Source organism: Trichoderma reesei, assembly GCF_000167675.1.
Source record: "Trichoderma reesei QM6a unplaced genomic scaffold TRIREscaffold_7, whole genome shotgun sequence".
NCBI classification, from domain to species: domain Eukaryota; kingdom Fungi; phylum Ascomycota; class Sordariomycetes; order Hypocreales; family Hypocreaceae; genus Trichoderma; species Trichoderma reesei.
In genome coordinates this window covers 1,029,152-1,043,109 of record NW_006711154.1, presented here as the reverse complement: position 1 = coordinate 1,043,109, position 13,958 = coordinate 1,029,152, and the positions used below count along the sequence as shown (strand labels likewise).

At 57.1% G+C, this 13,958-nt stretch overlaps 6 protein-coding genes across 6 annotated transcripts; 3 read left to right on the top strand and 3 right to left on the bottom strand.

Moving 5' to 3' along the window:
* Positions 1–293: 293 nt before the first annotated feature.
* On the top strand, positions 294–2,763 carry TRIREDRAFT_59843 (uncharacterized protein; the record flags this gene model as incomplete). Its single annotated transcript, XM_006964692.1, has 5 exons — positions 294–413; positions 513–1,043; positions 1,136–1,852; positions 1,924–2,523; positions 2,605–2,763. 5 exons carry the CDS (start codon positions 294–296, stop codon positions 2,761–2,763), a joined length of 2,127 nt encoding a protein of 708 aa, XP_006964754.1.
* A 215-nt stretch (positions 2,764–2,978) lies between these two features.
* On the bottom strand, positions 2,979–3,480 carry TRIREDRAFT_106576 (uncharacterized protein; the record flags this gene model as incomplete). The annotated part of the gene is made up of 1 exon (XM_006964503.1): positions 2,979–3,480. A coding segment is annotated over one exon (502 nt), but the record flags the coding sequence as incomplete, so codon positions are not given.
* A 1,944-nt stretch (positions 3,481–5,424) lies between these two features.
* TRIREDRAFT_106575 (glycoside hydrolase family 79) lies at positions 5,425–7,271 on the top strand (the record flags this gene model as incomplete). Its single annotated transcript, XM_006964691.1, has 4 exons — positions 5,425–5,581; positions 5,643–6,273; positions 6,336–6,431; positions 6,767–7,271. The coding sequence occupies 4 exons, from the start codon at positions 5,425–5,427 to the stop codon at positions 7,269–7,271; spliced, it is 1,389 nt and encodes a 462-aa protein (XP_006964753.1).
* Positions 7,272–7,908: 637 nt separating this feature from the next.
* TRIREDRAFT_3580 (uncharacterized protein) lies at positions 7,909–8,412 on the bottom strand (the record flags this gene model as incomplete). Its single annotated transcript, XM_006964325.1, has 2 exons — positions 7,909–8,199; positions 8,260–8,412. 2 exons carry the CDS (start codon positions 8,410–8,412, stop codon positions 7,909–7,911), a joined length of 444 nt encoding a protein of 147 aa, XP_006964387.1.
* A 333-nt stretch (positions 8,413–8,745) lies between these two features.
* Positions 8,746–12,381, top strand: TRIREDRAFT_3579 (uncharacterized protein; the record flags this gene model as incomplete). Its single annotated transcript, XM_006964324.1, has 1 exon — positions 8,746–12,381. One exon carries the CDS (start codon positions 8,746–8,748, stop codon positions 12,379–12,381), a length of 3,636 nt encoding a protein of 1,211 aa, XP_006964386.1.
* Positions 12,382–12,736: 355 nt separating this feature from the next.
* On the bottom strand, positions 12,737–13,784 carry TRIREDRAFT_41111 (uncharacterized protein; the record flags this gene model as incomplete). The annotated part of the gene is made up of 2 exons (XM_006964357.1): positions 12,737–13,288; positions 13,353–13,784. Coding segments are annotated over 2 exons (984 nt in total), but the record flags the coding sequence as incomplete, so codon positions are not given.
* Positions 13,785–13,958: the final 174 nt, after the last annotated feature.

Below are 13,958 nucleotides of genomic sequence, written 5' to 3'. Positions count from 1 at the left end.
CACAGCTGGGTGAGGACAGGAATAAGGAGAGAGCAGGGGCGGGGGGGTGAAGAATAGTGAGGAGAAAGAAGCATGGATATTGTAGAGGCGGAGGGGGACGGGTTTTCGGCCTCGGCTCGTGTGTCCGGCTGGGGGTTGGGGTTGCGTACATATATAAGTGAGTGAGGGTATCTCTGTCAGTATGTGTGTTTTGGTTGCAATGTGAATCGATTCGCATAACAGTGCATAGGTAGCATCCAGAGGAATCTGCTCAGGAAAAGATTGCAGTTGAATAACCTGTCAGGAGAGCCAAGATGTCGACCATCCACTTTGACAAGATGCCGCGGAAGCTGTGGGAGCATCCGAACCGCGAAAACACCATCATGTGGCGGTTTATGAAGGACGCAAACAGAAAGTACGGTCTTAATCTCCAGGTCAGTATCTCATCTCCCACTCTCCCCTACTCTCTTCTCTCTCTTTAACTACCGAGAACATTCATGCTTATTTGCTTCCTTGGATGTTGAGTGCCTCAGTCGTTCACTGAGCTGTACAAGTGGTCGTGCAACAACCGCAGCGACTTCTACCGCCACCTCTGGGAATATGTGCCCTACATCCACGAAGGCACGTATACGCGCGTGGTCGACGAAGCGATTCCCATCACGGAGTTGCCGAGGTGGTTTGAAGGCGTGAGGATGAACTGGGCTGAAAACGCACTCTACAGCCGAGATGCGTCGTCGTCGTCGTCGTCGTCTGCATCCCCAGGAGCTCTTTGCAAGCTGCACAAGGAAGATGACGGGATCGCTTTCACAGAGATTAGAGAGGGCAACACCGACATTCGACATGTGTCGTGGGGTGAGTTACGGAGGGAGGTTGCGCTGATGGCGGCCGCGCTGAAGGAGCATGGGCTGGAGAGGGGGGATCGGGTGGTTGTTGTGGGAGGGCATTCGCTGAGCACGTACGTGGTGTTTCTGGCGACGATGTGGTTGGGGGCGATTGTGAGCTGCAGTTCGACGGATATGGGAGTTGGAGGGCTGTTGCAGAGATCGGTGCAGATTAATCCAAAGGTGAGTTGAGCAGCATTCGTTCTTTGTCCCTTGTGGAGGGGCTTGGGATCAATACTTACTGACTTGCCCCCCTCTGGTTGCTGTTGACGTAGTTTGTCTTTTTCGACGATGGCGCCTTGTACAATGGCAAGACGATTGATCTCAGGGACAAGATCAAGGGCATGATGGAGGGCATGGCAGGCTGTGACCAGCTCAAGTCATTCGTCATCATCCAGCGCTTTGCAAAGCCCCTGGACACAAGCTCCATCCCCAAGACGCAACGCCTCGAGACGTTCCTCCAAGCAGGCGTCAACAAGCCTCCTCCAGCTTTCGTCAGAGTCGAGTTCCAAGAGCCCGGCGTTATTGTATTTTCATCAGGGACAACAGGCACGCCCAAAGCCATCGTCCATGCCGTGGGACCAATGTTTCTGTCGTGTAGCAAGGAGAACCATGTCCACCGCGACATTCAGCACCACGATGTCGGGCTGCAGTTTACCATCACGGGGTGGATCATGTATCTGGGGAGCATATCGCCCATGGTATACGGCGCGCGCTGCGTGGCATATGATGGTTCGCCGCTTGTGCCTGATTCAAAGGTGTTGCTGCGGATTGCGGCGGAGCAGAAGGTTACGATTCTGGGGGCTGGACCGCGGTTGATGGGGGAGTGGATGAAGGAGAAAATTGTGCCAAGGGAAGAGTTTGATCTGGGGAGATTGAGGACGGTGATTTCGACGGGGATGGTGCTGCCGGAGCGCATGTTTGAGTGGTTCTACGATCAGGGGTTCCCGGCGAGGGTGCAGTTGGCCAACATTACAGGGGGGACAGATATCGTGAGTTGTCCTCTTTTGTTCTTCTGGAGATTTTTTTCCTTCTCTAACGGCTGCTAATGAGGAGTGGCTAGGCTGGTGCTTTTGCCCAGGAGAACCCCCTGGATCCCGTCTACGTCGGCGGCTGCCAGAACGGCTCCCTGGGCGTCCCCATCGCCGCCTTTGACCACGATCTCCCCGACGGCAGCACCGGCACTCCGCTTCCTCCCGGCCAGGCAGGCGATCTCGTCGCCACGGCGGCCTTCCCCAACGTGCCCGTGTTTCTCTGGAACGACGGGCCCGGACCTGCTCCCGGACCAAAGTACCGGGCGGCGTACTTTGAGCGCTTCAAGGGCGTATGGGCCCAGGGGGACTTTTGCGCCATCCACCCCCTTACGGGCGCGGTCCATCTGCTGGGACGGTCAGACGGGGTGCTGAATCCGAGCGGAGTGCGCTTCGGGAGCGCGGATATCTATGCCGTGATGGAGAAGTGCTTCCCGGACGAGGTTGCGGAGAGCTTGTGCGTTGGACAGAGGAGGTCCCAGGATGCGGACGAGCGGGTGGTGCTGTTTGTGGTGATGAGGGCTGGGCTGAGGCTTGATGGGGGACTGGTGGAGAGGATCAAGGGGGCGGTTGCGAGGGAGTTGACTAAGAGGCATGTGCCCAAGTATGTGTTTGAGGTTCCCGAGATACCGGTACGTTCCAAGATGTCCCCTGTTATGCTTTACTCGCCTCGGGGGGTGGGTTGATTGATGATGGCTGACTTGGTGGTGCAGGTTACGGTGAATGGCAAGAAAGTCGAGATGCCGGTCAAGAAAATCATCTCGGGGGAGACGGTCAAGCCGAGCGGCACGCTGCTGAACCCGCAGTGCTTGGACCACTTTTACCGGTATCAGAAGATTGAGGAGGTGGAGGAGCCGCGAGCCAAGTTGTGATGTTAGGGGGGAAGGAGGAGGAGGGGGAGGAGGAGGAGGAGGGATATAAGTCATGATAAAGCCAGCTAGATAGACCACGAGATGAGAGCTTCTCCCAATACATGTGCAGGTAATGTTACAATATCCAGTCCGTCGTGCCATTACAAACTTATGGTACCAACTCTCTCCTCAGATGCCCTTCCTCTCCCCCTTCTTGTCCGTTTCCACAAACTTACCCCCGTTGACGCCATACCGCCACGCCATGTACCCAATCATGCCCCCGACGCTGCCCATGCCCGCCGCGCCCGCCACGCCTCTCCATCCCAGCCTCGCCGGCCCTCCGCCGCCCCTGAGCCTCATCAGCCCCGTGGCCAGCAGCGCCGCGCCCATGCCCGAGTACGTCCAGTCGTCGAGCTCGAGCTGGCCCCTGTTCTCGAGCAGTCTCCAGCTGCGGTCCTGCCACTCGATGGGTTGGCGCCCCCACATGCGCGCCGCGAGGCCGACGCTGACGATGGCGGTGGTGATGACTGTGCTGCGGGTGACGGAGAGGAGCAGCTGTTCGGGGAAAGGGGGGGAAGGGCGGCGGCGGAGGGAAGGGATGGATTGCCGGAGGGAGGTGAGGGTGAGGCCGATGATGGAGCCGGTGGTGATGCCGCGGGTGAGGACGTGGGTGGTGAGGATGAGGTGCGAGAGCGGCTGGTCTTCGGCGTAGGGGGTGTGAGGGAAGAGGCGGGACATGGTGGGTGATGATGAGTTTTTTGGGCTGACGTGGTGTTGTTGTTTTTGTTTTGTTTCTTTTTTATTCGTCTTGCTGGGTGAGTTGGCAGTTTCGAGTTCCGTTGTCTGTTTTCTGTCTCGTTTCGCAGAGTCTGGTTGTTTTGGTGTTGTGGTATGTAGTTGTCGTGATGTGGTTGTGAGTTGAGAGCTCAGTTACCTATAGTTGAGTCTCTCAGTGAACAAAAATGGGTTGATTGGTTGTTGAACAAGTTGCCGGCAGTACAGACAAGGTTTAGATGGATATGTAGCTTCACACGATGATTCTCAAGCCACAGACAGAGAGAGAGAGGCTCTGTCGAGACAATTTATACTGGCTTCTAGAGAGAGTCGTTGAGCTGGTTGCATCCTCTGACGCAAATCAGGTGATTCGGGTCATCTCAGCTCAACCCTCGCATTCGCTTAGTCCCAGTGCTTATTCCGACGCCTCCTTCGGTCGTAGGTAGTGCCTCGAATCGGTAACCCGACTTTACATGGCGCATCATGCGAATGGGCGTGTATTCAATACCTGACACTTGGGCGTGGATACTTTGGTTTCTTGACAATGCCGGCATCTGGAGGATTCGTGTCTAAGCGGGTACATCTTATTACATACGTATATATACGTGCTCTTTGATTCTTGATGCAATGATTATCGGCTCACTCCATTACCTTGAGATGCTTCTTCATTGCTTCGATCTGTCAGCCAATGAAAGTGCATCGGTTTCTAATGTGGAAGCTGCTGCGAGTTATGTAAGCTCACCCGTACTCTTGCCCCGGCTTTAGAGGTCGTATACTGGATATATAGGTATGAAGCCATCACAAAGGCAGCATCGCAGACGTGAAAGCACAATGACATTGCCAGCTTCTTCAATCGAATAGTATTCAACTTAGATAGGTAGCCAGCAAGTGCTTATACATGTAATGATGCAGAAAAAAGAAAGGCAAAAAAGGGTGACCCAGACGACCGAATTTCCGGAACCTCATGGATGACACTGACACCCTCTGTCGAATTTCGCATGCAATTCCCCGCCGCAGGTTCACATAGTAGTAGCATCATCTATCCTTCAAATCCTTACTCGACGACGCTCATCAACGGCTCAGCCTTGCCCCTGCCACAACACTCTGGCGAGACTCACTTATTAATACGTACTGCATACTCCCAACTATGCGGGGGTTTCTCGATTTGAGGACAAGGATGAGGTTCTACTACCGGGGAGGACGAATCGCGGGGAAGCTTGGCCGGCTCGACACCCCATTCGCGGAATCTCTCTGTTGCGGCGCTGGCCGTGGAAAAACGTCGTGATTCGGCCCGAGAGGCGGCTTGACATGGATCGTGTTAGTGTAGGTATGGCAGCGTGGAGAGCAATGCCTGGCCCGATCTTTTTGTTTCCGGGGACAGACCCGTGTCTGACGGCTTTGGGCCCTGTCGATTCGCGATTAGTATCCTGCTCAGCCTCTCACGCAAAGTTACAATATCATCGTCTCTGTTCAAAGAAGGACCTTGATATTCAAGAAGATGCAGGGACTCACTCAGTTCAATGAAGAGAGCGAACATCAACCCATCTCTTCAGTCCATCATCAAGCCGGAGCTTGTCATCGTCATGATCCCGTTTCGGTAGGTGGTGCAACCCTCCCCCAGGCCGAGGCCGCTCACCCACGAACGGCCTCGTCGACTAGCAAGGGACCGGGTTGCATCACATCATGCGGGGGGAAACACAATGGAGAATCAAGCTTCAGTCGTCAAGTAATGTAACCATCCGGAAGAGATCATCCCAGCTGGCGAGCTACTATGGGCTACAGGGTCCGGAGCCAGGGCACAACGTATAAAAGTGTCATCAGCAGCGCGTCTCCTCATCCTACCTTACCACCGCTTCTTCTCCTTCAGCCTTTCGTCAACAGATCCGGTCAATTGACGGTCTCGACATCATGTTGACACACAGCGCCCTCGTTGCGCTGCTCGGCGCCACCTCCTCCGTCTCGGCTCAGGTCTATACCGTGCCCTCTCAGCCCAACCCCAAGGGCGAGCCCCTCGACGGCTTCGTGAGCTATTCAATCGAGTTCTCTTCCTTTCCAGAGTTTGCCGGTAACAAGTCCTCCTCTGCTGCTCCCCCCAGTTACCAATTGGTCCTAACCGTCTTTCATAGGCAACAAGTCGTCTCCCAACTTGTTCTCCTACAACCTCATCAATAACCTCGGCGCCCTCTCTGGATCCAAGCCCTACATCCGCGTCGGCGGCAACACCCAGGACTATGCCCTCTACAACGCGTCCCAGGAGACGTCCCTCGTCGGAATCGTCAACCCCAGCCGGTCCCCCGACTACCCAACCACCATCCACATCGGACCATCGTATTTCGAGTCCTACGGCACCTGGCCCGGCGTCAAGTTCTCTCACGGCTTCAACCTCGGGCTCGGCGGCAACAGATCGGAGGGGTGGCAGACCCTCTCCGACACGGTCCCCTTGGCCTGCAAGGCCCTCAGCCACGGAAACCTGTACACGTGGGAGTACGGCAACGAGCCTGACCTCTTCTCGACGTCGGCTCAGGGCCCCGTGCGGCCGTCGAGCTGGAACGAGAGCACGTATGTCTGGCAGTGGCTCAACGGCACGGCCGAGATCAAGAAGCAAATCGTCAAGCACTGCCCTGCGCTGGCCCTCTTTGGCGAGCCCACGTTTATGGCTCCGTCTTTTGCCGGCACTGGCAACCATCTCAAGGCGATCCCTGCGTTCCAGGACGGCCTGGACAAGAACAAGAACATTGAATACTTTTCCACCCACAAGTAAGCCCTTCCTTCTTCGTCTACACCTATAAAGACCTAGCCGTGCTAACACAGACAAACAGCTACATCAGCGGTGCCACGTCTCCCGGCGTCACCCTCCAGGGCACCCTGATGAACCACACCAGGACCGTCGGCTCCGTCGAGGGCCACCTCCCCGAGTACAACGCCATCTTCACCACCGCCCAGGCGCAAAAGGCGACGCCCCTCATCTTTGGCGAGTGCAACTCCCTCTACAACCAGGGCAGGCCCGGCCTGTCCAACACGTTTGGAGCCGCGCTCTGGGGCATCGACTTCAACCTCTATGCAGCGTCGGTCGGCTTCAAGCGCGTCCACATGCACATGGGCACCAACTACCGTGTAAGTGATACAAGCTCCCCCCCCCCCCCCCCCCCCCCTCCCCCTTCTGTCCTCGATACTCAAGTCACGAACACGGCTGACATACAAGGGACCAGTACCAAGCGTGGCAACCCGTCGAGACGGACCTGGCCTCCAGAGGAACCAAGGCCCCCTACTACGGCAGCATCGCCGTCGCCGCCACGCTGGGCAACTCGGCCCTCCTCCCCGTCAGCATCACCAACCTCCCGCTGCCCGACGCCCGCGAGGCCGCCTACGCAGCGCACTACTCGAGCGGCCTGCTCAGGGGCCACCTCGCCCGCATCACCGTCCTCAACATGCGCGGCTACAACACCACCGTCGACGGCCAGGGCCTCGAGCCCGTCCCCAGCCCGCCTCCTCGGCCCAGCCAAAAGTACACGTTTGCCGTGAGCGGCGTGCGCAACGGGGCGCGGGTCGGGGTGCAGCGGCTGCTGGCCAACGGCAGCGATGCGATCACCGGCATCACGTTTGATGGCTGGAGCTATAACTATGAGCTGGACAAGGGGAAGCCTGTGAGGCTGCATAATGTGACGGTTGGGGAGACGGCGGTTGTGAGGAACGGACAGGTGACGGTTGACGTGCCGGATTCGTCGGCGGTGCTGCTGAGTTTTCCCCTTTTGTAGGGGATCCTAGACAGGTAGATGCATGATTGAATGAATAACTCGATGAGCGCCATGTTTTGTATGTTTTGTCGCTTGATGGATGATGATGTTGATTCTTGAGTGATGAGTTTTGAATGCACTCGGAGATTCCCGTGCAATACGGGTGAGTGAGCCAGCCGTATAGAGACTAATACGAGCCAAAGGCTTCCAACCAATCATGGGCGGATGGTTTAGTGGTATAATTTTCCCTTAGCATCGGCAGCGGTCCAGTTGCCTCCCGCATGGGAAAGGTCCGGGGTTCGATTCCCCGTTCGTCCAGGTTCTTTTCTTTTTGCATCTCTGCTCAATTGTACTGAGCTGTGTAGTTGACACGATTGATGTATTTGACCTTTCTTTTCTTTTTCTTTTTTGCCTGTGAAAGCTGGATAGGCATGATCAATGTCCCCAGGTTTGTCTTGTGTTGATACGTCTTCAATGTGAGGTCATCAATTTGCTCCATTAACAACAGGCTTTGCCCAAAGCCGACTTGCAGAGCAACTATGTATGGTCATACGACTGAAGATCGATCAATCAGACGTTGCTGAATGATTCCGCGGTCGAAGCATGCGGGATATGACGCTCATGTAACTCGTCCCATGTCCATGTCTAGCGGTCCCCCTCACAGCACTTTGAGAGCCAGCTCAAAGAGATCGAAAAACGCCTCCTGCTCCTTTTCCGCCTTGGCAAGCCCAAACCCAAACACCAGCGTCCGCCTCTCCTCGGGAGATTTCAACGAGATGTGGCTGGCAATCTGCGAGGCGTACAGCTGTCCGAGCGTTTCCCTCTCGTCGCCGCCTCCTCCCAGCAGCGTCTTGGGGGCGAGGTGAGTGGAGGGGAGCAGGCCGTGGTTGGTGCTGGGGAGGGCCATGTCGACGATGCCTGCTGTGGTTCCCATCATGGGGACTTGGATCTGTGACGTCGTAAGCGTCATTATCTATGAAGCTGTGGTGAGTTGGTGGTCAGGACTCACCCATTGCGCCAGTCGGCCCTCTTGGCTTATCGTGATCATGATCTTGTCGGAAAACTCCAACAGCGAGACCTCTGTAGGAACACCATTGACCAGCCCAGAGGCAGCTCTGCTCCGAGCTGGGAAGCTATCCGGCCTGATATCCAGCGTTGCCATTCTGAATTCAACGAATTTGCCCTTTGGATGACTGAAGATCCAGGGTAAGTCAGTTGAGCTTGGTGAATAGCTCGAAGATGAAGCAGCGGAATTGGGGTCCCCGCACTATTCCCAAAAGGTGTCGAGACTTTGGCGGTCACCAGCGGCAAAACCACTTATCTGCCAAAATTTCTGGTTATCGGCCTTTTTTTTTTTTATTTTTGCTTGCCCGCGATAGCGCTGCGCTTCCCAACCGCCGCCAAATTGGCACAAACTAACTACCTACCTCTCCAGCAGTCAGCAGAGATGTCATAGAGGCTCAACTGCTCCCCTACACAAAGCCTCCCTCAAAAGATGGCCAAGTTCGTCCCCAGACAGCGCAAGCACAAGGTGCTCGCCCGCGAGCGCGCCAAGGAAAGCGCGCGCCACGAAGTCGAAGACACCAACCAGGAGATCCTGCCGGCCGCCGCGAAGAAGAAGAAGGATCTCGAGGAGAAAAAGGCGCGGCTCAAGGAGCAGCTGAAGCAGGATGGCGCCAAGGTGAGCGGCAAGAAGGCCAAGCGCCTGGAGAAGTACATCGACAACAAGCTGCGCAAGGACGAGAACCGCGAGCTGCTGGCGAAGCTGGCCGAGCGCAAGATCGACACGAGCCTGTTTGCGAGCAGCAAGGCGCTGGGGCAGGGCCGCGAGACCAAGAAGCAGGCCTTGTCGAGGGCGTTGCGGGAGCATCGGGCGGGGGTTGATCCTACGGCTTCGGTGGAGGGTATTCTGTTTCAGGAGAGGCCGGAGGTGGATGAGGAGGGAGAGGATGAAGATGATGCGCACATGTCGGATGAGGGTACATCCACTGCTGCACCTGTGGCAGAGGCAGAGGCTGAGGAACCTAAAACCACTACTGAGCCCGTTAAAGAGACAACGAAGCCGGCGGTTGCTGCTGGATCAGGCCTCAAGCGGCCACTCGAACTGGACGACGAAGGCCGACCGAAAATTCAAAAGCGACAGAAGAGAGGAGGACTCAAGACCAAGGTTACACTCGTCGCAACCCAACAGCCAGCTTCGGAAGAATCAGGAGATGACGATGAATGGGGCGGTTTCAGTGGCGACGAGGAGGATAAAACCAAGGAAGACGAGTCCGACCAAGAATCCGACGAAAGCTCAAGCGAAGATTCCGCGGACGACGACGCCGAATCCGAAGAAGAAACAAGCGATGAAGAAGAGGAAGAGGAGGAAATAGACGAAGAACAAAAGACTCAAAGATCGTCTTCATTCAAGGCATGGGCCCAGCAGCAGCGGAATGAAGCCCTTGGATACCAGCCCGTAGACCCAACAGCGGCTATTCTGGAGATACCCAAGCCAGAGAACTTTGTCCCGAGAGCGCCCGAGCAGGATCCCTTGCCGATGGAACTTCAGGTCAATGAGAAGACGTCACGAAAAGTCTACAGCGTGCCTGTTGTGCGGACACCCGAAATTCAGGAGGCTCGAATGAAGCTGCCGGTCGTAGCTGAGGAGCAGAGACTGATGGAAGCCATCCACAGCCATGACATTGTCGTCATCTGTGGATCGACTGGTTCGGGTAAAACCACACAGGTGCCTCAATTCTTGTATGAGGCGGGCTATGGATCTCCCGACTCTCCAACACCCGGCATGATTGGCGTCACGCAGCCCCGTAGGGTTGCTGCAGTCAGCATGTCCAAGCGAGTGGCAGACGAGCTGGGTGATCATTCAAAGGCCGTGGCCTACCAGATCCGTTTCGAGGGCAACGTCGACGACAAGACGGCCATCAAGTTCATGACGGACGGTGTCTTGCTGCGAGAGGTTGCCCAGGACATTACGCTGCGAAAGTACTCGGCTATTATCATTGACGAGGCCCACGAGAGAAGCGTCAACACCGACATCCTGATTGGCATGCTCAGCCGAGTCATCAAGCTGAGAGCTGAGCTGTCACAGGAGGACCCGACCATCAAGCCCCTGAAACTCATCATCATGTCTGCCACGCTAAGGATAGAAGACATGACGATGAACCCTACCCTCTTCTCAACACCGCCCCCTGTTGTCGAGGTGGAAGGACGGCAGCACCCCGTCACCATCCACTTCGCACGGCGGACTCACCACGACTACGTGGAAGAGGCGTTCCGCAAGATCTGCCGCGGCCACAAGAAACTGCCCCCTGGAGGCTTCTTGGTGTTCCTGACAGGTCGCAATGAGATTCTGCAGCTGAGCAAAAAGCTCAAGGCCGCCTTCGGAGGTTCAAGAACAGCCGACGGCCCCAAGGTGCAGATATCGGCGACAGAAGCACCAGTGGAAGTCGAGGATCTCGATTTCGGCGACGTTGACGAGCATGACTTTGACGACGTGGACGGCATCGAGTCTGACGACGAGAACGAAGAGGGCGAAGACGAGTTCAAGATTGATGAGGAAGATGAGGTCGTCCCTCTCAAGATGCAGGTCCTGCCTCTATACTCCCTGCTCCCCGTCAAAGAGCAGCTGAGAGTCTTTGAAGAGCCCCCCGAGGGAACTCGGCAAATCATCCTGGCAACCAACGTCGCCGAGACGAGTTTGACCATCCCCGGCACTCGCTTCGTCTTCGACTGCGGACGCTCCAAGGAACGGAACTACGACCGCCTGAGCGGCGTCCAGAGCTACGAGATCGGGTGGATCAGCAAAGCCAGCGCCAGCCAGCGATCGGGTCGTGCCGGACGTACGGGCCCCGGTCACTGCTACAGACTGTACTCGTCGGCCGTCTACGAGCGGGACTTTCCCGAGTTCTCGGACCCCGAACTGCTGCGGATGCCCATCGAGGGTATCGTGCTGCAGCTCAAGGCCATGAACCTGCAAAACGTGGTCAACTTCCCCTTTCCCACGCCGCCCGACCGGCAGATGCTCGCCAAGGCCGAGAAGCTGCTCACATACCTCTCCGCCATATCGCCCAGCGGACAAGTCACCAAAGTCGGAACGACAATGTCCCTGTTCCCCCTGTCGCCGCGCTTCTCAAGGATCCTGCTCGTGGGCCACCTCCACAACTGCCTCCCGTACACAATCGCCCTCGTGGCAGGCTTGTCCGCCGCAGAAGTCTACCTGCCGGAGAACACGGCGATCCCGGCCCTGGCCGAGAAGGACGACACCGAAATCCGCACGGCGGCGGACGTCATCGCCGAGGACCGCCAGGCCAACGTCCGCCGGCTGTTCAACCAGGTGCACAAGAACTTTTGCTTCCTGGACGACAAGTCCGACGCCATCAAGCTCCTGCAAGTGGTTGGCGAGTTCGCCCACGAGCCGACGGAGGAGTGGTGCGAGAGGCACTTTGTCCGGTACAAGGTGCTCAAGGAGATCCAGCAGCTGCGCAAGCAAATCACGGACCTGCTCCGCACAAACATCCCCTCCTTCGCCGCGCTGCAGTACCAGGACAAGCTCGACCCGCCGTCGCCCAAGCAGGTCTCGGCGCTCAAGCAGATGACGGCCGCGGGCTTCCTCGACCAGGTCGCCATCCGGGCCGACCTCGCGCCCAACCCGCCCGAGCAGTTCAGGAAGCCTCGCCGCGCCATTGACGTGCCGTACGTCCCGCTCGTGCCCCTGCACAAGCCCGGCAGCAGCAGCGGCGAGAACCCTTGCGTGTACATCCATCCGTCGTCCTGCCTCGCGCACGTCAGTCCGCAGGAGTGTCCCGAGTACATTGTGTATGCGTTCCTACAGCGGGCAACGCCCTCTGGCGCGCTCGATTCGGGCAAGACGCCCAAGACGAGGATGCATGCCCTCACGGACGTGACGGGGGGGCAGCTCGCGGGGTTGGCAAAGGGCACGCCGCTGATTAGTTACGGGAAGCCGATCAAGGAGGTGAAGGCGCAGTCTCTGGGTGCGGACGGAGCGACGACGAGGGAGTGCTGGGTGGTGCCGTATCTGAGGGCGGAGAACACGGCGGGCCAGGGGTGGCCTTTGCCGGCGCAGAAGGTGAAGCAGAGGAAGGTGGCGGGTAAGGGGTGGGTTGTTGAGTGATGGTGAGGATTGGAGATGATATAGAATCTGTTTACGGCGTTTTAAGTGGGTGGGCAAAACTGTGTGAGGCGTAACTATTAGATGATTAATATCAATAAGCTATGTATGAGGATTCTCGAAGTGTGTGAAGAACAAATCCATTGTATTGTTCTGTCGCTTGTTTGCCTGATGCTCTCCTGCATATGAGGTTCGATCTATGTGCCCGCCAATAACTTGAAACCACCTTTTCAAAGAGGGTATCGAGAACCGTAACCCAAACGCCGCTTTAACCCATGTCTCCCCCCGTAAGACCAAAACGCCCATAAGATTTTCCCACTTCCTCGACACGCAGATAGACAAATCATGAAGGCGCCGGAGTCGCCGCGGGAGTCACGCTAGGACTCATCTTGCTCTTCCTCCGCTTCAGCTTGGGCGACGTCGCCGACTTTGGCGTCTTCTCCGCCTTGCCATCCTTCTTGTCGTCCAGCTTCGTGTTGATCATCGGCGGGCCGCCCATGGCGCTGATGCCCGTCGCCTTGCCCGCGCCCTGTGGAGGGAGCACCGGCTTGCGGCCCGTCGACGAGAGATGGAAGTCGCCAGGCTTGCCCGTGATGGGTATCTCGTCAATGTATTCTCCGCCGTGGCGCAGGTGCATCATGAAGGCTTCTTCGGCGACTCTATCGAGGGACGGGGCGTCGTGCTTTGCGATGGCTGTTGTTGCTGTTGCTGCTGCTGCTGAAGAGGCGGGCTTGTTGTTGGGGTCGTCGATGGCGGGGGTTTGTTCTTTGGATCCTTGCGGCCTGGGATGGTGCTGGGAGGAGGAGGATTGGGTCGAGGGGAGGTGGTAGACGTGGCCGGTGGAGGGACGCCATTTGCGGGCTGCTTCGGCAGCGGGCAATGCCCTGGCGATGGCTGTAGATATCGTCATCTAGAAGAACGAGAGGTTAGCACCGGACATGGCCGAGGTGATATATTCCTGACTTGGAACGCACTATTCTCGAGGCCAGGATGTCCGCCAAGGTGGGCGCCATGTAGATGTTCTCGCCGACGACGAAGAACGAAGCGTGCACCGTGATCTCGTCGTCGTCCTGGTACCGCTTGCGCCGCGTCTGCTTGCGAATGACCCAGACGCCGGTGCCCATGCCGGGCCCCGTCTCGGCGGGCTCCTCGCCGACAATGAACTCGAGCCCGGACATGGTCTTGAGGCGCGTCTCAAAGGCCTCGCGCGTCTGGATGTAGTGGTACATGGCCATGTTGTTCATGGCCTGGGCCATGATGACGGCGTTGTTGGACGTGCGCTCGAAGAAGGGCGACTCGGCAAAGTAGAAGAGGATCGTGTTGGAGTGCAGGCCGCCCATCTGGGCGACAATCTGGGGCGAGCGCCATTGGATCTCGTCGAGGGGGGGATCGTTGGGGTTTGCCATTGTGCGGGCGCTGTTGATTGATGCGTGAGGGCTGGTGATGGAGAGAAGGAATGTTCACATCATGTGAAGTGAAGCTGGGAGATGCGTCTGTCTAGGTAGTATTACGTTAGAAGCTTTTAGTGGGTTGGCAGCTGTAGGAGGGGCGCTATAGCAGCCCGAGCTTGAGGCGTGGGG